The 27882-nt window shown below is 37.5% G+C and overlaps 1 protein-coding gene across 1 annotated transcript; it reads right to left on the reverse strand.

The window, feature by feature from the left end:
- Positions 1-4571: 4571 nt before the first annotated feature.
- On the reverse strand, positions 4572-25961 carry TPR14 (tetratricopeptide repeat (TPR)-containing protein). Its single transcript, XM_079034692.1, has 5 exons — positions 24883-25961; positions 24598-24793; positions 24325-24497; positions 23119-23452; positions 4572-4899 (listed from the first exon to the last, which is right to left on the reverse strand). Exons 1-5 carry the CDS (start codon positions 25749-25751, stop codon positions 4765-4767), a joined length of 1707 nt encoding a protein of 568 aa, XP_078890818.1. The 5' UTR covers positions 25752-25961; the 3' UTR covers positions 4572-4764.
- Positions 25962-27882: the final 1921 nt, after the last annotated feature.

The raw sequence follows: 27882 nt of genomic DNA on the forward strand, positions 1-27882 counted from the left end.
ACAAACCAACAAGAGTTAAGTAAAGTCAACAAGTCAATGACTTAGGACTCAAAACACTTGGGATTTCAGTTAGTGCATGGACCAAAATCACCATGGGATCTCGGTTGGCACTTGAACCGAAATCCCCATGTGATCTCGTTGGAAAATGGACCGAAATCACTAGGTGATCTCGGTGGTGCTAGACCGAAATCACATGTGATTTCAGTGGTTCTAAGGGGTTCTCAGTGGGAATGAAGAGAAAAAAAGGATTGACTTTGTGACTTAAGGTTTCATATTTTCCAATATAGAAGATTACCCAACATGTATCAAAGCATTTATCAAGCAAATAACAATGCAAATGTCACCTCACCTTTCTCTCTTTAACTATGGCCGAGAACACCCCAATACCCCCACCATCTCCATTTTCTTCAAACATTTCTCCATATTCTCTCAAGAAAAAAGCTTCTCCTCATTAGGCTAATCATTCTTAGTGATTCTTGACATATTGGTAAGTGTTTTCTTCATAATCTAGTGTTTCTACACACTTTTACAGTAATTTCATCTGATTTACACACATTATCATGTGTTAAAACTCTTAGGATAATATCATCTTCAAAGATTTCATCAACCACTTTCAAGTGTTCTAGGCTTGAAGATCTTCACAATCATCTCTTTATCCAACCACAAACACACTCAAGGGTAGTTCATACCCCCACATTTTCGAGTTTTTCATGTTTTAAGGGGGGGATACAAATAAAGTTTGGTTTGTCACACAAATACTTGCATGTTTCATCTTTATGTTAAATATAAAACATTATTTGCATGAAATGTGGTTATCACTAGTCTTTTTTACAATTATTTGTGATATATTAGTTTTAAGATGCAAGACCTACAAAAACAAAATATAAACTATGTTATATAATCATAAGAAAAGTTATGATTACAAAGCTACAAGGATTATGAGACTTTTTACCAAAATATGGTTTTTCTAACAAAAATGGTTACATTCTATTTAATTTGCCATTTTGTGGGATACAACCCAAAGATGTGGTTTTGACCATACATTTTGAAACTAGACAAAAACACCGTTAAAAACGGGGAAAAAGCTTGAAATGGACTTTTTCGTATAGATTTCACATACTTGTGTTAGATGTAAGTTTTTATGACTTAATCTTTTAAAAACATCTAGAAAAGATCACTACTACGTATTTATATAAATGATTATATAAATAGTCTTAACAAACAAACATAATATACTATAATTGGTATAGTTTGGGAGTCACAAACACTACATTATCATTTTGGAAGAAACATTTAATTATTTAAAGGTACAATTATTTTTACACTATATAACCAATATGGAAGATTAATACATTCATTTACATGAAAAAGGGGTTTTCAGTACACGTAAACCGGTTATTACAATTTTGTGAGACATTTGGCTTCACTGTACCCACCAGAATACACATTAAGTCCTGAGTTATAACCACAGTCTCTTGTAGGGAGAGTGTGATACTTGTGTATAGATCCATACGGGATTGACGACCCTACACCTAAGTTGTTAGTTACAATTAGACCAGCCAGTCTATGGTGACAAATATCTAACAGTTCCGACGCCTGAAAAACATCGTAGGAGGCCAACTAGTCATTAGCATGGTTATGATAACTCACATGGGGTATTAACAACACATTTGGTTTACGAGGTTAACATACATTCAAGTAGTTTTATATAAAGATAAAACTTCATAATACTATTTTCCAGTACAGCCCTACATACATTTTTAAATCTTAGATTAAGACTTACAACTCACTTTTAAAAGAAAATATTGGATTTTGTGAAGGCACATCCTATCAATTTACAAGGAAAAGCTACCGATTTTCTCTCATACAAAACACTTATGAACTCACCAACTTAATTGTTGCTACTTTTCAAAACCACTTGTATTATCAGGAAACCAGTAAACTGGTAATCACAAAATTTTTTGGTGGATGGGGCATCATCACATCACGTTATTTATTTTTGCCATACACATTTGATATCAAGTATACAATGTTTCTGAGTACCATGTAAAATAATTAAATATTCAACATGATGGTTGCAATGCTTTGATCATTACTATTCATTTTTTATGATACTGTACATGAAAATCATCCACCCCAGAAGTTTCTGTCGTTCTGGTTTGAGGGTTTACACTAGAAATCCCCAAATTTGGGACATTGCAATTGACGATGACATGGGCGTGTATTCTATGACCTAGATGATAATTGATAGCAACAACTCCAAGTGGAATGCTCAAATTCATCTATGATGGTAGAATCAAGTATAAGCATTGGTTATTAATGGTTTTGGGGGAAATAATGATGTAAATAATGGAATCCTTTCATTCTGAGCATCTGATTAGTATATGATACTTATAATCATGAGTTGATACTAACAACATGATTTGAATGCAATAACATGAAGGCTTGAGTAATTTGTGGTTGAATTTATGGAATAATTGGCCATAAGGGCATTTTGGAAAATCTAAGGATAACCACATGATGATTGACATCTAATAAGTGAATGTATTCATGGATATTAATTGACACTTAAGAGATGGAATTGTAACATATACATGAAGGTTCTCTTGAGCTATAAGTGGTTCTAGTGATTGTTTTAGCCTAAAGGGCTATTTAGGAAACATGTAGTACAATTGAGTATTCCATGGTTAGTTTATGTACTTACAATGAGAGTAATGAAAGTTTTATGTGCATGAAAACATTTATTTAAGTTTTCAATAAGTTGAGAACAAGCCTTGTGAGCTTTGAAATGTTCAAGTGAAAAATGGACTAGTTTACCTTTCTTTTGAACACTTAAGGATCATCATGATCTTAAGGTTTCAATGAACACTTAATATATTAAGTGGTGTGTTTTAGGATGGTAAAACACCTCTTACAAATGTGTGAGAACCTATACAAATGGTACAAAGTGATTTGGAAAAGGGTCTTCAAGGACTATGCAAAGTATAGTGTTATTTTGAGAAAAATTGAGTTTTGTGTGTGTGCAGACATGAAAACATGGTCCGTGTATATGCATGCTTTAATTTACACGGCCCGTGCAAATACCTGTTAGAGGTTTTCTTGTTTGCTTCATAACTTTTGCATACGGACTTGGTTTAACCACGGTTTTCACCAACATGCATATTTTTGCACGAGGAATAGTATGAAGCAATAAAATTTAATATTTGAACCGTTGAGGTCTATTTTGGTCATTTTAATGACTTATGACCATATATGATGTAGGTAGTGTTTGAAGAGGATTGCTATCGGGAAAGGAACTAGAAGAGCACTAGCTAGCCTGTGTGTGATTGAGGTGAGTACGTGTTGGCATTTTCCCACTTTGAGGTACATAGCAAAATGATTTTTATGATAAAGAAATATTATTTATTTGATATACTAAATATTTTTGAAATGAAATTATTAAATGATTTTGAAAAGAATGTTTTGAAAGAATGCCTTGAAGGCAAGAATGTTTTTGAAAGTAAAGAATGTTTTGGAAGATCGAATGTTTTGAAAAAGTGTTTCAAATGTTTTGAAATACATATGCTCTACTTTTGAACTGAGTTTATGACACTAATGTATGAAATTTGTAAAGGATGGAAACTGATGAGAAGAAATGTAAAGTAATGAAAACGAACGGAATGTAATGAAAGGAATTGGAAAGTAATGAAATGAAAATTGTCCGAGCCATGATACCTCGTAAGAGGAAGTAGAGGAATTTATCGGGGTGACGCATCTCCCTTCGCGAGATAGATGTCCTAATGGAAATGATGCCTTGGTGGATTGATTTGTTATTTCCACCTTGGTCTAGACTTGGGAGTGATTTCTTTGTTGGACTTAGGCCCTAAGTATAAAAATGGCAAGGGTTTAATACCATAATTAACCCTTAATGATATAATAAATGGAATATGAAAATATGTCTTTTGAAACAAAATGATTAGATATGAAATGAAATTAATTGATATTTATGATGTGTACGAAACAATTTTTCCTTGAAAATTCTTGAAACTGATTTATGGTCTAAAACTATGTTTTGCAAAGATGAAACGTTTTTGATAAAAAAGTGATAAATGTTTTGGGTCACAAACCCATATAGTTCATGAGACACTTTTGTCTTACATATCTCTTTTTTATGCCATGTATTCCAAGTTGCAATTAAGGAGAAAATTGACAGATGGAAATTCGGGGATTTAGAGATAGAGAACATATCTCTTGTTAATGCCATGTATTCCACATATCTCTTCTTAATGCCACGTATCTCTTTTTTGTCTTATGTATCTCTTTTTAATGCCATGTTTAGGGTACTACATTCTTACTCCAAAAAACATTCTACAAATCAATGCTTTATGGACATCCAAGTCCAATGGATTTCTTGTGCTTATGTTAGGACAAAATGATGAAAAACGGAACCACAATCACATGCATGGATTCAGAACTTAGCCAAACTTTGGTACCACAAGTGCTATAAATTTATGCGTCTTCCCCTCTTCACTGCCATTGTGTGGGTTATTTGGTGAATGAGTCAAAACTCTTAACTTGCAATTGGATCAAGATTATAAGTTTGAAAGGTAGTGTAATCTATTGATTGAATTAATGTAACAACCAATTTTGGGAATATTTGATATCCATGTAACTATATCCACTTGCAAGCTTTTTCTAATAAAAAAGTACTTCTCAAAAGACAATCGATTAATATTTTATCCAAATAGTTGATCTGGTTTTTAGATGATGAGGAGTCTCCTATAATCATTTAATTAGATCAGCTAAATGTTTCTGTAAATGTTCTTTAGCCTCTCTAAAGGCTTGGCTCAACCCTTCATCTCCAGGTTCTTCTTTTGTTAATATGTCATAATCTTCCACGGATGCATGCCAGTGTCCCAACTATTTTCATTATATACACAAAAGGAAACAATATTAGTAGTTTTAGTGATCCATCGTATAAGATAAAGGAAAGTTGCTACATAACATAACATAATATATATATATATATATATATATATATATATATATATATATATATATATATATTTGGTATCAAAATAACAAATGTATATCTTGCAATAGTATCAATTAATCAAATGATACATAATCACTTGTATGTATGGATTTACTATGTTGCGATATATCTTATTTTGTAATAAGTGTTGAAAAAATTCTCATATTTATAATGGTAAATTAATTAATAAGGCAAAAAAGAATCTACTGGTGGAAGAAAGAATTATCTCATACTGTTACAATTCCTTCTATTTTAATATGTATAAATCGGAGTACATGGCCTTATTTACAAATAACTTATAAGAGTCCTAATATACCTATTAATCTATATTGTCAACTTTATAGTTTACTTAATCAATACTATAACCAATTGATTCCTGGTAGGAGAGTACAACGAGCTTTCCTAATTAACTGGCATTTTGAATTTCGTACTTTCTCATCCTCCAACATGCAAAACAATGGGAGAAATGTGAAGTTTGTGGCGAAGTGTTTGAAACCAAGGGATTGAGAGTACCTTTGTCAAAGGCCCAACAAGCTATTATTCGTAAGAACATAATAGACTTGCAAGACGTTAGAAAGGACCATATCATATATAACATTAAAATCAATCTCAAAATGTTTCATGTGCCGATGAAATACTTGATTAGCCTCTAAGTATTTATTCCTAATATTATTGCGCCATAACTTCGTAGGAGAAGAAATAGAAATACTTAGTTCAAGAATCAAACATACAATCCAATGGAGCTTGACAATAGTTTTCCCTACAGCTGATACTCTGCATCGGTACTCGACCTAGCCATTGTACGTTATTTCATGCAATTCCAACTAATTAGACTAGGCTCAAGGAAAACACAATATCCAGAAGTGTGCAGTTGATCACCAAGACAACCATCCCAATCAACATCAAAATAAATATGTATAGAAAGAGAAGATGCACATTATATAACGAGACCATGTGCTGGTGTACCTTGAAGATAATGAAGTATTCCCTTTACTGCTAGCTAATGTGTATCGGTAAGTGCATGAAGAAAATTAGACACCTTACCAACAACATATGTAACAAATAAAAAATTAATGACAAAATACTAAAAGACATGGAGTGTGCCTCAGTAAATAAATACATCTGTCATTGGAGCTACCAATAAAATTTCCACTTGATGTCTTGAGAAAATAGAGGATGAGATAGGTTTTCAAGTGCTTCACGCACGTATGATGTAGTAAATCACATATAAACTTTTACCAAGTCAGATTCATTGAAGTGTACATATATTTAGCCTCACCACCTAAGAAATACCTCAATCAATCAGGATCTCTACGAGAAATTTTAGCACTAAGTTTACAGAAGATGAACTCCTAATTATAATAATTTCATCAACAAAGACTAAGACATAGTTAAAAGAGATAATAGTGCAAAAAACAAATAAAGAAGTGAACGATACACACTGTTTAAAGCCAAAGATACCAAGAGCAGCTGATAACTTGGTAAACCAAGAAAAGAGGGATTTCTTTAGTCCATAAATAGACTTCATATGTAAGCACACATGATTTAGATAAATTCAAATATCCTTGAGTTATTTCATGTTAACTGTTTCAACCAAATCTCCATGAAGGAATATAGTATTGACATCTACCTAGCGGATGTGCCAGCCACTGAAAAAAGAAAAAACAATGAACCAATTGGTTGGTTGTTGGGTTGAATACGGGTTAAAAGGATTTAGTAAGTCGATTCATTTAATTTAGAGATAACATTTTGCAACTTGCAACAAGTCGTACCTTGTAACGATTATCAGTTCCATCACATGAAGTTGGTGAAAAAGAGGAGGGGTTTGAAAAAGATTCAACAAAAGAAGGTAATGAGGGAGATGAAGAGGATTCCTCTAAAGTATGTAAGTAGATACATGGATATGATTCATGGGGATAAGTGAAACTATCACATCAAGAAAATCTCTTTCTTATCTTATTAGGTTTGCTTCCAACTACAAAACTCGTACGTATAGTATCGAGGCTATCTCAGTTGTTCTCTCTACTTTCACCGGGATTTTTTTGGAGATACCGATGAGATAATGTTTTCATTGGCAAGATTCAAAATTGTCACATGTTGGCTAGTGATGTGAAATGTTGGTGTTTCTTTAGATGAAAAATAGGCATATAAATTTCTTTTGTTTAATTGGTTTTAATGGTATAATATTCCTTGATGGGAACATTTCAAACCGATGTAATTCTAGTTATTGGCTACCTTCTTTTCAATAATTGCTTGTTGTCTAAAAAAATATAAATGGAGATATAACATGGCGGACATGTGATGAGAAAATTTAGACAATAGGAATAATTTACGATTGAGTATATGAGAAAGGGGTTGTACTAGGAAAATATGTTTCATGAAAAATGACATGATGAGAAATATAAGTATTTTGAGTAAGTGGATTAAACAATTATCCATGGTGGTTTGGAGAATATACAAGGAAGAGGAAGAAAGTGAATTTGGGAGATAGCTTTTGAGGGCCACTATATATAGCAAAGAAAGCGGTAACATAAACATCCCAATGTGTGCATCATATATTAATATGGTAGTGCATGAAATTTTTTATCAATAGGACATTTATTATTAAAAGTGGTTGTACGAAATCATTTAATTGGAGAGGATGTTTTAGCATATGCTTAATGTGTCCTACTAAAACTTGTTAGGACGAAATGCATCAGATAATAAGGATATAAATATTCCATATTGATGTTGATTTTTACATACAGCCGGTCCACTTTGTTAAGGATTATACACATAAGAGATCTGATATGGAATGCTTGACTTTCACAAAATTATGCATATTGGTCCTTTCAAGTTCATGATTAATTTCATGATGAAATTTTTTAATAGACATGCAAATGAGTTTTTGACATGTTATTTGAAATATAGGAAGGATTCCAAGGCTTGGTGATAATAAGTTGAAGGATACATCCATGAAAACCAAATGGATTCATTAATAAATATAATAATTTAGCGATATCAGGAAAAAAGTAACAAATGATGTTCCACTGATATTTGAGTGGACAATTTTTAATGGTTCTTAGCACTTTAATCGTGATAGATGCCGAATTTATTGATTATATCAAGAAATGGAATTTTATTTTTAGCATAATATGATGGATGTCATAAGTAGGAATGCCAAAGGTGCATTGTGGAAATAAAAATGAGATGCATTCATTTTAAAATGACTAAACAATGTGACTGTTTTGAGGAATGTGTTGTAGAACACCCCCGTCCTGAGGTCTAGACAAAAAACTAACTCATGAAAATTTAGCAGAGCATATATTATTATGCACAAACTAGGCAATTTCCAAAAGACTTTTAATAAGGCTAGGAACATGATGGATGTTTTTATGTATGAGTGAGAACTTAGGTAAATTAAGCATAGCATGGTTAATATGAGAAATTTTTACAGTTTTATCATTTCCATCAAGAACAACGCTTTCATGTTTTTCAGTCAATTAGATTAGTTATATATACAAAAGAATTGTGTCTCAGTTAGTTATATTTGAAGAGAGTGTGGTTATCAAAACTCCATATCGGAAGTAGAAGACTCATGCGGTCAAACCAGTATGGGTCCAATGAATGTAAACTTGAAATCTTGAAAGAGTGGCTTAATCTTGATCCTATTTCACTCCCAAAGATTTACACTGAACATATCTCAATACTTTGATAGAAACTACCATGAATTACGACCAATTTGTTTCAAACTTTGTAACTCAATGATGGTATATGAAGTATGTGATACATAGATGGAGTGCTTTTGGAACGATAACAAGTATAAAAAGGTGTGTAAGTGTAATATATTGATTATTAAACAACTTCAAATACTCAAATGTTTTTTGAAATTGTTATAGATTGATCAAAATGTAACATCCCAAGTTCAGGAGTGCAAATTCAGGGTTCAAAGTGTAAGTATGAAAGGGGAACTCGACGAGTCCATGGGTGGACTCGACGAGTAGGGTCGCGACTCTGGTCACGTGTTAAGTGGCCGACTCGGCGAGTCAGAGGTTGGACTCGGCGAGTAGGCGCTGAGTGGAGAAAACCCTATTTTCGGGGGATGAGCCCTATATAAAGGACATTATACCCTCTCCCCAGCCTCCTTACCCTCTCTTGAAATCCAGAAAACCCTAAGACGCGATTGTGAGGGTTTTGAGTGCATTTAAAGCTTGGAGAAGAGATTTTGAAGGAGATCTTGAAGAGTTAGGAGGCTTGGAGCAAGGGGCTTTGCTAAGATTCGGATTTCTCTTCTGTTGGGGCTTGATTTTGAGGTATTACTTCGTTTCTTGGGCTATTATTCATCTAGATTCATCATTTTGGAATGTGTGGGAAGTGTAGCTTGTGGTATTTTGAGTTTGAAGGTTAGATCTGAGGTTGCTACCTCAGATCTGGAATGGAGAAGGTCTAGAGTGCATTAAAGTCCCTGTTCTTGAGTGTTTGGTGAAGCCATCTTGTCCCAAACCCTAGCCCTAGAGTGTAAAATGCCTAGATCTCTTTGGATTCACGTAAAGTTTGCCACTTTACATGATGGATGGGTTGTAAAAGGGTATATCTACGTTTTGGATCATCTGCATGGCTTGGAAGGCTTCTGTATGGGTTAAGATCTAGAGGCACTCGGCGAGTCACAAAGGTGTACTCGGCGAGTTGCTTGAAGATGGACTGGAACTCGACGAGTTGGAAGAACAACTCGGTGAGTAGGTTGAAGATAGCCTTGGACTCGGCGAGTCTGTTCTTAGAATCGGCGAGTCTGGTCGTGAGGTCCAAACTTCTCTGTTTGAGTCATGAATCAGTGAGTCAAGGGAGGACTCGGTGAGTTAAGTGCGAGGGGACTCAAAGTCATGGGACTCGGCGAGTCTCGGGGTGACTCGGCGAGTCGAGTCGTGGATTGGGGAAGTTTTGAGCATGAGGACTCGGCGAGTCATCGGGTTGACTCGGCGACAGTTGCAAGGTGAGTTATCCTCACTATATCAACAGGTTCTAAGGCACCAAGGCCGGCCCTTTATCGGATTGAGATCTGGGTATTTGTGGTTATGTTATTGCTTTGTTATGTTTGCATCCTGGTAGCAAGGATGGTATATGTTAGAGACCTGGTTAAGGTCGGTATCCTGTTATGTAGGGTGATGATATGCTAGTGATCGGTTAGGTTGGTATCCTGGTTAGGATGATGATATGTTATGTGATCTGTTAGATCGACTTGTTGACTGTGAATTGTTATATGATTGTATGTTTATGTGCACATGGTTGTTGGACTAGGGTTGGGTTGAGGCGGGTCCTGCTTTGTGCTGTAGGCTAAGATACCCAGGGCGGACCGGTTGTCCCGAAGGCCCAGCAAGCGGTGCAGATAGGCTGTAGGCCCCAAGAGGGTGGACCAGACGTGCCAAGGCTCGGAGAGTGGACCAGGCCGACTGAAGGCCTGGTGCGGGCGAACCAATCATACTGTAGACTCAGAGAGTGGACCAGGTGGATTGAAGGCCCGGTGCGGGCGGACCAATCACACTGCATACTCGATGTATATGGCTAGACTCGGAGGGTGGACCAGGTGGACTGTTGGCCGGAGCGGCGGACCAGTCACACAGTAGACCCGAAGTGCATGGATGTTTTGTGATCAGATATGATATGGCATGTTATGCGTGTATGGTATATATGGTTGGTATTTTGGGGGTATCTCACTAAGCTTTCGGGCTTACGGTTGTGGTTTATTGTTTTTCAGGTTCTTTAGGAGACCGTGGCAAGGCAAAGGCTTGATCGTACTGCTCCTCATGATTATGTTTTATCATGTGATTCTGAGAAGACTCTGATAATAATTATATTGAAAACCTTTTTGTAATAACATTAACAAAATGGGTTGTTTTTGAAAAGTTAAAATTTGTTGAATTTTAATGGTCGTTACAAGTTGGTATCAAAGCCATGGTTTGAGTGAATTGGAGGAACATTCGTGTGAATCTAGTCTCAAATCAGGGAGAGTTTTTAAAAGAGAAATTAAAATGGTTTTCAAAATGAGTAAAAGGAGGATGTGGAAGTACGATCAGCCGGAGACAGAAGTAACCCCAAAATACCATACATGATATTTGTTTTGAGATTTGATAGAACAGCATGCTAGTATTAGGCTAGAGATCTTCAGGGTTTCATGATAGTGTTGCCTGATTTATGATGCCTGCTAGCCTAGGGTTCCTCTGTGGGAGATTTCTGGTGTTCCTCTAGGAGTGAGGATTGAGTGCTTATTATGTATGTTTTTCACTAGGGTGTTTGGTAGTACTTCATACAAATATAGGTAGGTGTGGAAGCTAGTATGGGCCCGTACTACTGAAAGCATAGGACCCATACGTGTATTAGGGAAACCATGACCTCTAGGGCTAGATTGAGAGTTGGTTCCCGGAATAGTGGGAAGTGTCTGAGATTTTGTGGTGTTTTTCAGTATGGTGGTCACGAGGTATGCTGGGAGCAGATCCGGGTTAGGATCGGGAGCTGAAGAGGGCGGTCAGAGTGGGTCAGTACCACCCGAGGTTATTGGTCAGATGAGCACAGGCGACTTGGATGCAAGGATTCTTGAGATCCTGCATGATGAGGTTGTTGCGTTGTTTCGGGCCGAGCTGCCGGAACTGTTTGGGTCGATCAAGAGTGCCATGGTTGACTATTTTGATGAGCGCTATGTGGCTCTCACTGAGACAGCTGCCGTGGCGGCTACAACGGCTGTAGCAGCGGCAGGGGGAGGAGCCGGTCGAGGTTTTCAGTATCGGGACTTCGATAATATGAAGCCTCCTACCTTTTATGGAGTTCAGGACCCGATTGTTGCTATGAGATGGTTGTCGGACGTGGATGAGTTTTTCTTCACGTGTTCATGCCCTGCTGATCAGAGGGTGAGGTGTGCTCTGAACCTGTTGAGGCTCGGGGCGAAGGATTGGTGGAGATTGACCATGGGGTCATATTCGGATGCGCAGAGGGCTGCGGCTTCATGGGATCAGTTCAGAGAAATGTTCAACACTCGTTATGTTCCGCGGGTTGAGAGGGAGAGATTGGCTCAGGAGTTCCTTGTGCTGAAGCAGGATTCAGAGTTCGTGACGGAGATCACCAGGATGTTCACTAAGAGGGCGATGTTTGCCTTGAGTTCGCTTCGGAGCAGGCTTAGATGTCCCGATATCTGAGTATGCTCAAGAGAGATATCAGACAGTTTGTGTCTACGCAGAGGTGTGAGACTTTGTTGGAGTTGCAGGAGGCCGCCAGGCGGCGTGAGTTGGAGATTGAGTTGCAGTTGCATGAGCTGAGGCAGGCTCCGGTGCAGTCGCAGCCGGTGCCGAAATGGTCCAAGACTGTTGATTCCATGGTGGGAGATCAGAGCAGCCACACTTGTGGGAAGTGTGGGAAGGGTCACACCAGAGTTTTTAGGTCCGGTGGTGCATGCCGCAAGTGTGGAAAGGAGGGGCACTATGCGAGGGATTGTCGGCAGTCAGCCCCGGTTCGGGATTTGAGGATTTTTTATCATTGTCATCAGGTTGGACACTTGAGGGTCAACTGTCCACAGCTTGCTGCAGGATCGGTGCAGGCTCCAACACCGGCCACTTTGAGGATCACGGGTGGAGGTCAGGGTGGAGCGGAGCCCCCAAGGGATCAGTGTCGTGCTTTTCAGCTTACAGCAAAGGAGGTCAGAGCAGTGTCGGATGCAGCTACGGGTATGTATCTTTCTTATTGTCTCGTTATCTTGTGATTTTTGTGGAGTATTGTTTTTCTGCTAGTCTCGTTGTGTGGTTTTCGGTATGGTATTTGTTGTTCCTTGAGGGTTATGGTATGGTTATGGGTTTAGTTTTGGGAATTTCGTTGGTTATCAATCATGAGGGTTATTAGTGGAAATCTGGCATTTGGTCTGAATGTCAGGTAACATCTGCAGTCTGAGGAGTGGTTGGCTGAAGATTGATTTTCTTTCGAGCTCGGGATGATCAGTGTTGATATGGGATTTTGTGAAGGTTGCTAGTGCTAGTGGGAATCAGTTCGCGTGCAAGTGATTGTGTTGTGTAGGGTTGTTGAGGGAGGTCGGTGATGGCGACCGGTGGTTGTTAGTCAGTGCTATAAGTGGGGGAGAAATGGAAAATTCTCCGGAAGATCGATGAGCATGTGAGGTTGTTTAGCTGCTTGGGATTCAGCAGTGTTTCGATCAACCAAGAGCATAGGTTGGTATGAGTAAGTGGCAGGCATGCGGGGCGGGATACAGACCAAGGGTATTTGATTGTGGAGGGCCTGGAATCAGGCCGGGATTGAGTATGTATGAGGGGGATAGAGTTCAGAACCCCTTGAGGGCTAGAACAGTATGCATGGGAGGGTTTCCCGGAGAGATAACTCGGAACGATGGATGCTAGTTGAGCGGTCCGGGTAGACTGAAGGCCGGTAGGCGTACCAGTCAGGCCGAAGGCTCGGAGAACGGTCCAGCCAGGCTGAAGGCCCTAGAAGGCGGTCCAGATCGGATGAAGGTTCTGAGAGTGGTCCAGATTGGCTGAAGGCCTGGTAAGGCGGTCCAGTCATGCTGAAGACTCTGCAGGTGTCATTAGATCGGTTCGAGGAAATGGATTGAGTATGTCGCGATGTGTTAGCATTAGAAGGTCTGGCCCCGGGTATTGATCTCGATTAGTGGAGGTAGTGCATGGACTCAAGAGTGCTTGCGAGCAGATTCAGAGCATGTGTGTTGCATGGATAGTGGTTATGCTATAAGGGAGTAGTGTAGCGTTGGGCGAACACTGTGGCACTTGTCGCAGTGTCAAGGCGGCCAAGTGGATTTCCTTGGTAAGGAAAGGAAGAAGAATGTAGCTCCGAGAGGGAGTGTAAATTCACGGAAGTGAAAGCGGCAGTGCAGAGTTATGATTAGAGTGATCCAATTATGGTCGGTGAGCAGCGTGATTGCAACAGTGGTATGGAATCACATCCGGATGGGATGTCCGCCGAGGTCTCGGAAGAAATTCCAAGGGTTTAGAGCCAAGGGGCTCGGAATGGATGTAGGGATGGAGTCTTGGATTCCCAACTTGATTCTGATCAAGGAATTGTGTATGTAGTGGTGATTCATCCTGAGGGATGTTTGGAGGTGTTGTTAGTGTGACGGGTTGTCCCATCCCGAGGGTGCTAGAGCTAGTTCAGCATGTGCATGCGATTGCAAGAGAACTCATGGGAGTTGCTCTGAGGCTGAAGAATGCGTCATTCTGTCAGCATGGAGGGGATAAAGTTGGACTCGGATCGGGAACTCGGTGGTGCAGGGTTATATCTAGCTCGTAAGAGTCAAGTGATTGTTGTGACCAGAATCGAGAAAAGGGCCATGAAGTGGTACTCGGTTGATAAGTGTAGAATCTAATAGGTGTGGTTATCAGAGGGTGAAGCCGGTGGCCGGCCTGAGGCAGTAGTCAGGACACCGCAACACAAGAGAAAGTTGAGTTTCGGGTTTTGATGGTTTTGCCTTGAGGAATCTGGTCTGGTTAATGCCAGGTGGTGCATTGCGGGATTAGTTCTGGAGTTGAGTTGCCGTAGGCTTCGAGGACAAAGCCTAATTTAAGTGGGGGAGAATTGTAACATCCCAAGTTCAGGAGTGCAAATTCAGGGTTCAAAGTGTAAGTATGAAAGGGGAACTCGGTGAGTCCATGGGTGGACTCGGCGAGTAGGGTCGCGACTCTGGTCGCGTGTTAAGTGGCCGACTCGGCGAGTCGGAGGTTAGACTCGGCGAGTAGGCGCTGAGTGGAGAAAACCCTATTTTCGGGGGATGAGCCCTATATAAAGGACATTATACCCTCTCCCCAGCCTCCTTACCCTCTCTTGAAGTCCAGAAAACCCTAAGACGCGATTGTGAGGGTTTTGAGTGCATTTAAAGCTCGGAGAAGAGATTTTGAAGGAGATCTTGAAGAGTTAGGAGGCTTGGAGCAAGCGGCTTTGCTAAGATTCGGATTTCTCTTCTGTTGGGGCTTGATTTTGAGGTATTACTTCGTTTCTTGGGCTGTTATTCATCTAGATTCATCATTTTGGAATGTGTGGGAAGTGTAGCTTGTGGTATTTCGAGTTTGAAGGTTAGATCTGAGGTTGCTACCTCATATCTGGAATGGAGAAGGTCTAGAGTGCATTAAAGTCCCTGTTCTTGAGTGTTTGGTGAAGCCATCTTGTCCCAAACCCTAGCCCTAGAGTGTAAAATGCCTAGATCTCTTTGGATTCACGTAAAGTTTGCCACTTTACGTGATGGATGGGTTGTAAAAGGGTATATCTACGTTTTGGATCATCTGCATAACTTGGAATGCTTCTGTATGGGTTAAGATCTAGAGGCACTCGGCGAGTCACAAAGGTGTACTCGGCGAGTTGCTTGAAGATGGACTGGAACTCGGCGAGTTGGAAGAACAACTCGGCGAGTAGGTTGAAGATAGCCTTGGACTCGGCGAGTCTGTTCTTGGACTCGACGAGTCTGGTCATGAGGTCCAAACTTCTTCTGTTTGAGCCATGAATCAGTGGGTCAAGGGAGGACTCAGTGAGTTGAGTGCGAGGGGACTCAGAGTCATGGGACTCAGCGAGTCTCGGGGTGACTCGGCGAGTCGAGTCGTAGATCGGGGAAGTTCTGAGCATGAGGACTCGGCGAGTCATCGGGTTGACTCAACGAGTAGAGTTAGTCAGGAGGTTGACTTTGACCCAGGGTTGACAAGTTGACTTCCAGGGGCATTTTTGGTAATTGTTGGCTTTTGTTTGAGTACAGTGTTGGTGTTGGCTAGTGGTGGAGATCGTATCAGTGGTCGGAGCATCTTGCTCTTATCTTTTAGTCGACAGTTGCGAGGTGAGTTATCCTCACTATATCAATAGGGTCTAAGGCACCAAGGACGGCCCTTTATCGGATTGAGATCCGGGTATTTGTTGTTATGTTATTGCTTTGATATGTTTGCATCATGGTATCTAGGATGGTATATGTTAGAGACCTGGTTAAGGTTGGTATCCTGTTATGTAGGGTGATGTTATGCTAGTGACCGGTTAGGTTGGTATCCTGGTTAGGATGATGATATGTTATGTGATCTATTAGATCGGCTTGTTGACTGTGAATTGTTATATGATTGTATGTTTATGTGCACATGGTTGTTGGACTCGGGTTGGGTTGGGGCGGGTCCTGCTTTGTGCTATAGGCGAAGATACCCAGGGCGGACTGGTTGTCCCGAAGGCCCAACGAGCGGTCCGGATAGGCTGTAGGCCCCAAGAGGGCGGACCAGACGTTCCGAGGCTCGGAGAGTGGACCAGGCCGACTGAAGGCCCGGTGCGGGCGAACTAGTCATACTATAGACTCAGAGAGTGGACCAGGTGGATTGAAGGCCCGTGCGGGCGGACCAATCACACTGCAGACTCGATGTATATGGCTAGACTCGGACGGTGGACCAGGTGGACTGTGGGCCGGAGCGGCGGACCAGTCTCACAGTAGACCCGAAGTGCATGGCTGTTCTGTGATCAGATATGATATGGTATGTTATGCGTGTATGGTATATGTGGTTGGTATTTTGGGGGTATCTCACTAAGCTTTCAGGCTTATGATTGTGGTTTATTGTTTTTCAGGTTCTTCAGGAGACCGTGGCAAGGCAAAGGCATGATCGTACCGCTCCTCATGATTATGTTTTATCATGTGATTCTGGGAAGACTCTGATAATAATTATATTGAAAACCTTTTTGTAATAACATTAACAAAATGGGTTGTTTTTGAAAAGTAAAAATTTGTTGAATTTTTATGGTCGTTACACAAAACCATTTTTTTTAATAAACCTAGAAGTGAGTCCCTTAAAAACATTTAGTTAATTTTGATTAAGAGCACCCACAATGCATAATTCAATAAGAAATTTGAATGAAGTGGCATACTTAATTGGGATTCAATGGATTAAACTCTACTATTGTAGCATGTCATGTTGGCATTCAACGAATATGAAGTTCAATGGAAATTAAACTCTTTAATGGGAAAAAAATCTTTTAGTTATTAAAAGTATATTCCATTGAACTTTGTAGAGTTTAATCATTCTAGGAAAATTAATATAGAGTTGTATAGAAAGTAAAATGATGATCTCTCAATCCATTAGACTCTAATAAGTTCAATGCATTTGTAGATGCCAATGGATTAAACAAATGGTATATTTGTATGATTGGGATTCCATATGCATGAAACAATAGCTCATAACTAATTTGGCTTTTGGAAGGTGATCAAAACTACAAGGTATTCCATATATATATATATATATATATATATATATATATATATATATATATATATATAAACTAAAAATATAGTTTTCATCATATAGATTTTAATGGATAAACAGTGGCTTAATCATTTCAAGAATCAATTTGATACGGATGGCAGTGGTCGAATAATATGGGATACCAAGGTTTCAAAAAATTAACAAATGTTAAGACACAAATTTTGGCCAACTATTTCTCGAGGGAAGATATTAGAAAAGCTATTTGGGAGTATAGCAACTCGAAATCTCATTCCCTAATGGGCTTACCATTATTTTTTTAAGAATTATAGGAATGTGTTCGACCTTAGTTTATGTGCACCATGAACGAGTTCTAGTCAAACTATAATTTGCTTCGAGGTATGAAGAAATATTTTTTGAATAAATTATCGCCAAATTACTTTCATTTTGATTGATAAAACTCTTAGTGTATGATGTTCATATAACCTCTATGAAAGTGCACCAAATTCTTAAGACCCTGCTAGTTGTTAATGAGATCAGAGAATGGTGTAAAAACAATAAAATGTTTACTTTCAAGTTGGATCTCTAAATGGATGATGATTACTTCAATTAAAGCATATCCTGATTTTGTTATGAAGGTTATGGATTTTGATGAGAGATGAAGGACATGGATCTTTGAATGCATGCGTTATATTAGTATATATGTGTTGGTGAATGGTTCCCCTCAACGAAGAATTTTCTTTCGAGCATGTCCTCCATCAAAGATACCCTTTATCTAAGTTTTAGTTCACCCTTCCAATAGAGGAGATTCATGTAGCCACAAATGAAGTACAAAAAAATAGTCAAAGGTATATCGGTTGGTGAATGTGAAATGTGTTATCTATTATGCTTATAAGATGTTGTTCATGGAAGAATGAGTGATTGTTAAACTCTTAAATGTTATATGGATTCTACGTTGCTTTTATCTTGCTTAACGTCTTAAGGTTAACATTTCCATTAGCGAAATAGTTGGGGTCTATGTTAGTAATGGTAAAGTTGAGCATATGGTGTACATTATCTTCTATAAGGGTTCAAAGTTTTAAGGGAAGATTCTACGAACCCCTTTTGGTGTAACATTACAACAACTGGATAAAACGACTGCCATTAGGATTTAAGAGAAAGTAAGTGAGAAATATCATAATACTCTCTAACGAACCATTTGTATCAGAAAAGAGTTTGTACACCCTTCGGATGTCTAAAAGTACTTAGGTAAAGGATCATCTTGATCTCTTTAGTCATATTATTGTAGATTTTCAAGGCATCAAAGTTAATATTAATAAAAAGTATCATGCTCTTATTTTGTTGTGTTATTTACCGAATTCATATGAGAATATCATTTATACCATGCTCTATGGTAGAAAAACAACCAATGTCAATGAAATGAACGATGTTATGTTGTCTAAGATACTAAATCACGTTCCAAATATAAAACTTCTAGTTAGCTTAAATGTTTTCAATGTAAGGAATATGGGCATATTAAAAAGACAATCCATAATAAACGAATAAGAAATGGTAAGTCTGAGATATGTGACATTTTGACTGTTGTACAACTAGTTATGGAAACACTTGGATATTTGACACAAGTGCGTCTCATCATATGACTTTCTCATGCAATATATTAGTTTCCTAATGAAATGATTGGTAATGTAAATTTAGGTGATAATGCGATATGGAGTATCAAGGGAAGTGGAATGGTGAAAATTAAAATGAATGATGAAATAATTACAAATTTGGATTTTCGGTATGTTCCAGATATTTGGAAGAACTTGATTTCTCTTGGAACTTTAGCAAAACTATGACTCAAACATTCTGGTGAAGATGATTGGGTAAAAACCTCAAAGGGTTCTCTCGTGCTTGTGGAAGCGAAACTGAAACATGTAATTTATTTTCTAGAAGGAAATTTAGTAACATGTACGGTGGCTTATTTTGAATCTCTAGAAAAGCATGATGATAAATCATAATTATCGCATCGTCAGTTGGATCACATGAGCGGGAGTGGAATGTTATTATAAGGACTGCTTGGCGGATATGTAATTGGGAAAATGATTTTTTAAGATTCTGTCAAGAGAAAGGAACACATGGTGGAGTTTAGTTATGATCAATACATAAGCAAAGAATACCACGAATACGTTTACTTGGATTTATAGGGTCTTCTCCGGTAAAATCATATGGCTGATGCTTGTATTTTCTAACATTTATTGACAACTTATCTAGGAAATTTTGGTTGTATTTTATAAAAGGGAAGGATTAAGTGTTTGGAAAGTTCATGGAATGAAAGACTATGGTTGAAAATTAACCAAGGGAAGAAAGAGTAACGAGCTATAGATCCAAAATGCACCATTGGATACCTTCAACAAAACAGAAAGTATAGTGGAGCAGCATATTATATGGAACACACTACATCAAAAGGTAGTGGTAGAAAAATGAACAAGATTTTTATGTGTGTGCATAATGCATGCAATTATATTTTTATTTATCGAAGAAGTTCTATGGAGAAGTTGTGAGCATATATCCATCAACTGCAACTAACTTAACGAATCTTCAAGGGGCATGGTTCGGAAAACCCTGTGATAATTTTGATTTATGTGTTTACCCTTCTTATGATAATGATAATGATGGTAAGTTGCAGTCGAGGCCTATGAAATGTATATTTCAAGGATATGCACCTAAAATGAAAGGTTATCGGTTATCGTGTATAGAAGAATGAAGGAGTCTGAAATTTAGTAGTAGCATAGGTATGACCTTTGATGAATTTTCTATAAGTAACCAGAGAGAAATAAGTACACGTCTTCCAGGGAAACATGATCAAGGTGCTAGTGAGAAGGTCTACCATGTAACTCAAATGACATACAAAATTATGATAAACAACGAAAAGAAATCCGAAAAGGAGCAACCTAGACTAGATAAATCTCAAGTTCAACCAATGGAGCAAGAGTCTACAGATGTTGTGCCGATATTAAAGAAATGAGGAAGAAACTATAGCATAAAGAAGGCAGAAAATGAACATTCAAAATCTTGTTAGATATGTTGGATGTGTCAATACAAGTAACGTCAGTTTTGTAGCATATGAGTTGGTAATTGGAGATAACATTGATAGAGACGAGTCTCAGTCATACAAAGTGGGTGTAGCGAGTAAAGAAGCAACAACCTGGTAAATGGAAATGAATGAACAAAAGCAAACACTGGAGAAGAAAGAAACATGGGATCTTGTTCCATTACCAAAATAAGCAAAATCAGTGGGTTGCAAGTGGGTCACTAATAAAAAAAAAAGGGTATTCCTGAAGTTGAACTGGCAAGGATCATGGAACATTGGTTGCAAAATGATTTTACTTGATCTGGAATCATGAAACGCAAAATCATTCGGGTTCTATTAGCCATGGTGAGTGCACTGGATCTGGAGTTTGAGTCGATCAATGTAGAATTTCCATTTGTTTAGGCAATTTAGATGAGAAGATTTTCATGTCCCAACTAGAAGATTTTCTTGATTCAAAGAAAGATTATGTATGTTTGCTAAAGAAATATCATTATGGTTTGAAGTAGTCACCAAGACAATGGTAAAGGAGAGTTTTTCTTTTATAACATCACACAGATATAATAGAAACCAGTTTGATAATTAGTTTTACTCAAAGGAATTATTTGATGGTTCTTACATATATTTTGCTCATTGCAACCAAGAATATCGTTGAAATTAATGACTTGAAGATGTTATTAGAAAATGAGTTTGAGACAAAGGATTTGGTAGCTGCAAAAAGATATTCGGAATGGAGATTCAGGGGTGGCGAGACTATTATACATTTCTTAATAAAGATACATATAGAAACTCTTCTAATAATTTAATTTGATCAGGCAACACCTATTAGAACTACTTTAGCAGCAAGCCTTAAACATTATTGAAGTACCATATATTCTATTGACGAGGCTAGAGAATCATGTGTGATATGGTATGTACTACATCTTAACTACCTCATATAATTAGTTTTGTAAGCAGGTTTATGAGTGTTCTAGGAAAAGCTCAATGAGAAGCGCTCATGTGCATTATGCAATAATGAAAGGAATGATATACATTTTTTGGATTATGACACTAATACACAAAATTATGGATTGGTTGGTTGTGAAAACCCGATCCATGGTAGTCATATATTGAAAAGAATATACTCTACATGTTACGTTTTCACTTTATTCAGATGTGTTATAAGTTCGAAATCAGCATTCCAACTTATTTTTTTCTTGTCCACAACTGAAGTAGAGTATATGTCAATGACCGACAGAATAAAAAAGTGTATATGGTTACACAGTCGCGTTTAAAGTCGTGGGTTGATAGTGGAGAAGCCTATATTGTTTTGTGTCTAGCAAAGAATCTGGTCTATCATGAGAAGACAAACACATATTTGTGTAAGATTGAATTTCATGAGAAGACAAACACATATTTGTGTAAGACTGAATTTCATCAGGGTTTTGGGAGAGAAATGTTCTTTATTAAAAAAATAACACCAAGAAGAATTTGGCTAATTTGTTGACAAAGTCATTACCCATGGAGAAGTTCAAGCATTGGTTGGATTAGGTAGATGTTAGCAGCCGGTAATTCTCTTCGGTGAAAATTGACAGGAAAGAGATGGCTCTTGGGAATGCTTGATGGCTAAAGACAATTCATGTAAAGGTGGATATTGTTAATGTACGACTTGGAATTTGGTGACTTGAATGGATAATGTGACCCAAAAGGAAGTAAAGAAACCAGACACGATATATCGACGAGATAAGGGTTTGGAGTAGGCTTAGGGCCGGTAGGGTTTTGCTGTGCATATGGGTTCAGCCCTATAGTTGCTATGGTTTTCCTATTAAAAATATTTGTAGCTAGGGATTCTAATATACTCTCTTTTAAACAGTAATAATTAAAGAGTTATATATTCTTGCGTGTGGGCTTAGGTCGACTGAATAACAATTAAATCCTTGTGTATTACATTCTATTTGATTTCTTGTGCAACAATAACTAATAGAGCGTCTCGATAAATGGGTGTGCCATCGAGTAAAGACCGAAGTCTTGGTGTGTTGACTGAAAGATGTTCGATAACGAGAATGATAAATCTGGTTGAGTCAATCGCATTCCAATATATAAAAGAAAACATATTTTCTAGAAGAAACAGGATAAGCGAATAACTCACCGTATCAACCTGGACAAAAAAGGCATTGAAGCTCATTATATGCTGGGTCCCTTATGCTCTAAAGACATCAAATATGAATATCATATTTTCAATAACTATGAGGCTGCCAACCGGATTGGATTGAGATCTCAAACTGGTGGGGAGTCCGGTTCGTGGACTATGAAAATAACGAATTAAGATATTCATGGAGCAGTGAACACACTACTGTTACAAACATGCCTTGGCGACATGACTAAGATGGTTTTCCAAAAAGGCAGATTTAGTAAGTAACTCCATGGTAAAGTCCTCCTTTAACGAGGTGTCAATCCGTAGTAGATGCAATCGTCTAGATTGGATTAATTTAGAAGTCATACTCAGCTCTCATTTTTGTTTCCGAATGTTGTTTTGTAACACCTCCCTAGTTATAATATAATTGATGCCATTAAAAAAATCATATCCCTAATATTGTTTTCTAACACCTAAGGACGTGGAAGTTAACTTCATAATCTAAATTATGTGTAATGAAATGCAAGTCTAAACAACAATTTCGATTTAAACTGTTAACTTTCATATTACACGTATATCATTTTATTAATAGATGTTAATTTTAGTGGCATGCTTTTTAAGGATAAGCAACTTTCATAACTCACTTCAGCAAAATTAAACCATTTGATCCGATCCACACACGAATAGCAGGAAATAACCAAGATGTGGGTTCTGTATGAAAGTAGTTCACCTTAAAATTGCAGTCAGCTCTTCGTAGTCTTGCTTTGTTATAAGTGGGACGAATGTTCAAGGCCATGGTGCAATCCTCGACTGCTTTCTCAAACTGACCCATCTTTGTTCGACATGCAGCACGGTTGCAAAGCAACACAGAGTTGAATGGGTCATGGTCAAGTCCCTCTCCATATGCAACGCAAGCGTCAGGATAATTGGCAGCTTTGAACAACTCATTGCCTTTGGACCTTGCTCCCATCACTACCTTAATTCTGCACACCATCATGTTCACATCTTTATTGTTCGAGTCCATCTTTGATGCCATTTCAGAGGCTTCCATTGCATCATCAATCCTGTCGATTATAACATATAATTCAAAAGCTTTAATCTTATACATATAAGATAGAAAGATTTTTATTTTAACTTTAACATATCATATTTTCATTTTGGCATATAACTAAACTTATCATTTTTGATTTTCTCTATAAATGTTTTAACTGCGTATATATATTAGAATAAATCATATATATGATATTGATTATTTTTGACTTGGTCATGTTATAAACCGTGACCAAATCTATAAAAGCTTTACCAAACAATGTTGAATATAGAATGGTCGAACAGATTACATTTCAACTTTATATAAGATTGTTTTTCATTTTTTTTACGTACATGATAATATTGTATTAACTACCGTGTCATTTTATATCGGCTATTTATTTATCTAGAAGATCTATTGGATGGTCAATGGAATATAAAAATTGGTTTTATTCTATTTTATTTTAGTTTATTTTTTTGTATATATGGCATATAAAACGTCGAAGGTAGGTGGTCATGTTGGTCACCTTCCTTCACTTGTCTGTTTCCATAAATATTATTTTAAAATTTTGTTTAATAGTACGTAATCCCTCTGGCTCATAGGATTAAAAGTTTAAAACTTTGTCTAATAACATAAAATTAATTTTATATTCCATCCAAAATATAAGTTATAATGAGCAGTTTAGATTATTAATAGCTAGTTCGATCAATAATTACATTGCTCAATCACAACAAGATTACATTTTGTAAGCATATCGTTTAATAGTATCGAATTTTAATTATTATTATTAAAATTAATTATAATAAATTTAACATTGATGTATACATTACATAAAAACAATATAATTACTTTGCACAAATAGGTATATATGGTGAAGCATATATGATAATGTTCGTCACAGAATACCTGCCAGCAGCAAGATCGACTTGAGCCCTTATAAGCAACAAATTAGCATGGCTGATCGGACCATAGAACTTGTTGCAGTCATCTACATCAAACATAGGCGCATTACTCAACACCTCGTCTGCTTCGTGATGCCTATGCAACTTCAACAACGCCTCGGCTTTCAACGTAAATATCTTAATTTATTTTCAACAAATAAAAACACTCGATAATATTAGTCTACATATATTAAGTTAATTAACCATGCAATCTTTAATGGAGATAATAGATCTATACCTGTAATGCAAAATCTGCACCAGAAGATATAGCTACACTGCTTTCTTTTATCATTGTGTTCCAATCTCTTCGCTTCTTTGCCTCATTACACCGGTTAAAGTGCACCTGTAGTTTTTGCGCTTTTGTTAATAGTTCAGGCTCGACTTCTGAGCCAGCCTGTTTATAATGACGAATTGTATTTTCTGGATCCCCTAGTCTGAAATTACACTCGAGTTTTTATTCATGTAAAAAGCATAAAGAACATAAATTTTTGGATAAAAAGATCTAATAATGACATATAATAACCTGAGATATAATGTAGCTAAACGAGTATGAGCCCTTTGGTAAAAGGGTTCTATTCTGATTGCTTCTCGAGCTTCGAACACTGCTTCTAAAAGATTACCCATGGCAGTTAAAGCTGCACTTTTGTTGCTTCGGTAGGCTGCCTTTTCCGGATCAATTGAAATTGCAGCGTCATACAGAGACAACGCTTCAGCAAATCGCCCGTTTTTGTAATCTTCGTTTCCCATGATCTTCAACTGCTCAGGATCCATTCTTGTTGAAAGAGCTCTACAGAAAGCAGTTCGCTTTACTGGTTTCAGTACCTCTTTTCTAGGTATCCTGTTTATGTTCCCATTTGGGAGGGAAGTTTGTTCTTTAACTGTCTTCGGATGATAATCAACATTGTTTGAATTTGGTTGTGGTAAGTTGCCTAAATTACCAAACACCTTCATGTTACCAGCATAGATTGAACGCTGATGATCATCGATCATGGTTTCAAGATCCTCTAATATCCCACTTGTTCCTCGGGTGAGTACCTTTTTGTTTTGATCATAGATTTGGTTGTGTTGTTGACCATTTGATTCACTTTTTTTAACTTGTTGCGGGGTTTGAACATATAATGGTGGGGTAGCTTTCTTTTTTTGATTTGGCAAAGGCCTAGCAATAATTTGGTCGACTTGTTTCTGGGATTGTTCTGGGCTTGATGAAATATCAAAGGATGCATCATCTGAACTATTTAGCCTCGTGGAATTGGACTTCTGGCTGCTTGGAGTTGTTGAGATGTCAGGAAAATTGTCAGTCGGGAGAGAACTCGTTGAGACAGATCTTCTTGTTCGTCGTCCAAAAACAGCACTAAATACACCGCATCCATACTTTATCGGCAAATCAGACATTATGATATCGGTTAAGCCTTTTCGGGTACAGGATTTGGTCTTGTTTAGAGTATATATGCAACAATGGAGTAAAATAAAGTGGGTTTTATATTGGGATTTTGCATGAAAAAGTCTTGGTTGGTGATTTCAGTTATATAATCGTGATAGATGATAAAGATATATAGTCGATGAAATTTATGACATGTGCAACAAGTAAGCTAGGACTTAATCATGCATCACCCAAATTAATGGAATCGATTCTTCATCATATTAAAGCTAGATGTGTAGATATATAAATGGTGATTTCGGTAGGATCAGATTCCTGGGTGCATCCACAACATGACGTAAGCCATTGCAGATGCATGCATCATGCACAAAAGGACCTAGGATCAGTTTTGGTTAAGCCTCTCTTATTTATCTCATGTTCGTGAAATGGGGAGGAAAAGAAGTGAAAGCACCCGCAGAATATGTAATTAATTAAAGTGTAACCCTATGATCAAAACATTAATAATAATAAATTTCCAAAAAAAAAAAAAATTAAAGAACCACGGTAAAAGTCATTAAATTCAAATGATCAAAACATTTAACAAAAGAATTTATTGTATTTTGGGCATTACAAAATAGAAAATGTTGGCTTGTCTTTTAGATGAAATTATTTCATTGGGGAATATTTTTAGTTTTCCTCTTACGCACTATAAAATAAAGGATGTAGATTCTTGTCATTTAATTTTTTATTGTTTCAAACAGAAGAAGAGGGCATCACGTTGATCCATCACTATTCAAAGAACACCCCCACGTCTGATTTCCAAGCTGTATCAACCACATCTTCCACTAATTAAAGCCTATTGGCTTTTATCTATAAATTTTATTCCTGTGTTGCCTTAAATGAAAAAAAATAAAATCAAGTTAAATTACAAATTTATGGATTTACAGAAGTTTATTAATTGTAGCATATGCATTATTTTTTACATGGAAGACCACCTAAAAGTTGAACCTAAAGTTGAAGCATGCCGAATTCCAACATGAGACAACATTTTTGGGTTTTTTATTCCCAAGTAATCACCACCAATTGGTGCTGGTTGTAGCATATGCACTTGGAGTGATTAAAATTTTGAAAGAAGCTTAAGATCTTGAGATTGATGTTGAAATGTAAATATTCTCCATATGGATTCTAAGTAAAATAAAAAATTAAATGACAAGAATTAGAAGTCGGTTCAGCGACAAGTCGGCGGGTCCAGGGGCAGCACCTTTGGGTCCGGGGTCTCCAAAGAGGTGGCACCCGTTTGGCGGGGTCTAGGGGCAGCGCCCCTAGCGGGGTCCAAGGGGCAGAGCCGCAAAACCTCTCCGAATTTTCCATATGGGAACATTGTGGGAAATTCAAATTCTTGAGGATGATTATAGTAAAACTAACAAAACTCATTAGTTTTGAAACCCTAAATTCTCATTAAAATGCGGATTACCCTGACTTGCTTCAAAAGAACTCATGGACGGCCCAACCCTAATGAAACTCTAATCTTGTTTATTATATAAACAACTCTTCCTTTGGAGAAGGTACACATGAAAATTAGCTTTTGTTTTTCTTCAACAACTCTTAAAATCTTTCTAGCAATTCGGCTTACGATTTTTGTGTCTAGAATTGTAAATGTCCTCTTGGATTATCCTAGCTGAACTTCTTATAACCCAGGCATAAGGTAGAAATATCAGTTCGGAAAGTGTTCCCACGATCCAAGTTGGTATCCAAATCTCCACTATAGACACTATTATTTCTTACAATCGAACTGATATTCCCTGTTCCTGGAGATGGGTGACTTAACCTGCGAGATGACAACTAAGTATGCCAAGCTAGAGAAGTTCGAAGGTGTCAACTTCAGGCGTTGGAAGAAGAAGGTGCACTTCATGTTGACTATTCTGAAAGATGCATGCGTGCTGACTACTCCAAGACCAGTAGAGGCTAAGGAAGGTGTTGTTGACAGAATTGAAGAGATAAGGAGGAGACATAAGTGGGACAACGATGACTACATCTCCAAAGGTCATATTCTGAACAGTATGTCTGATGCTTTATTTGATATCCATAGTGAATCCTTGTATGCCAAGGAGTTGCGGGACACCCTTAAATTGAAATATATCACCGAGGATGCTTCTAGCAAGAAGT

The sequence above is a fragment of the Lactuca serriola genome, chromosome 4 (genome assembly GCF_051521515.1).
Source record: "Lactuca serriola cultivar US96UC23 chromosome 4, Lser_US96UC23_V15, whole genome shotgun sequence".
NCBI lineage: Eukaryota > Viridiplantae > Streptophyta > Magnoliopsida > Asterales > Asteraceae > Lactuca > Lactuca serriola.

Bases quoted from the DNA above. Each gene is read 5' to 3' on its own strand.
- TPR14 (XM_079034692.1), bottom strand. From the start codon at position 25,751: ATGTCTGATTTGCCGATAAAGTATGGATGCGGTGTATTTAGTGCTGTT. The intron at 24,794-24,882 runs GTTATTATATGT...GTGTAATTTCAG, and splicing joins TTAGCTACATTATATCTCAG to ACTAGGGGATCCAGAAAATA. The intron at 24,498-24,597 runs GTATAGATCTAT...AAATAAATTAAG, and splicing joins GTGCAGATTTTGCATTACAG to ATATTTACGTTGAAAGCCGA.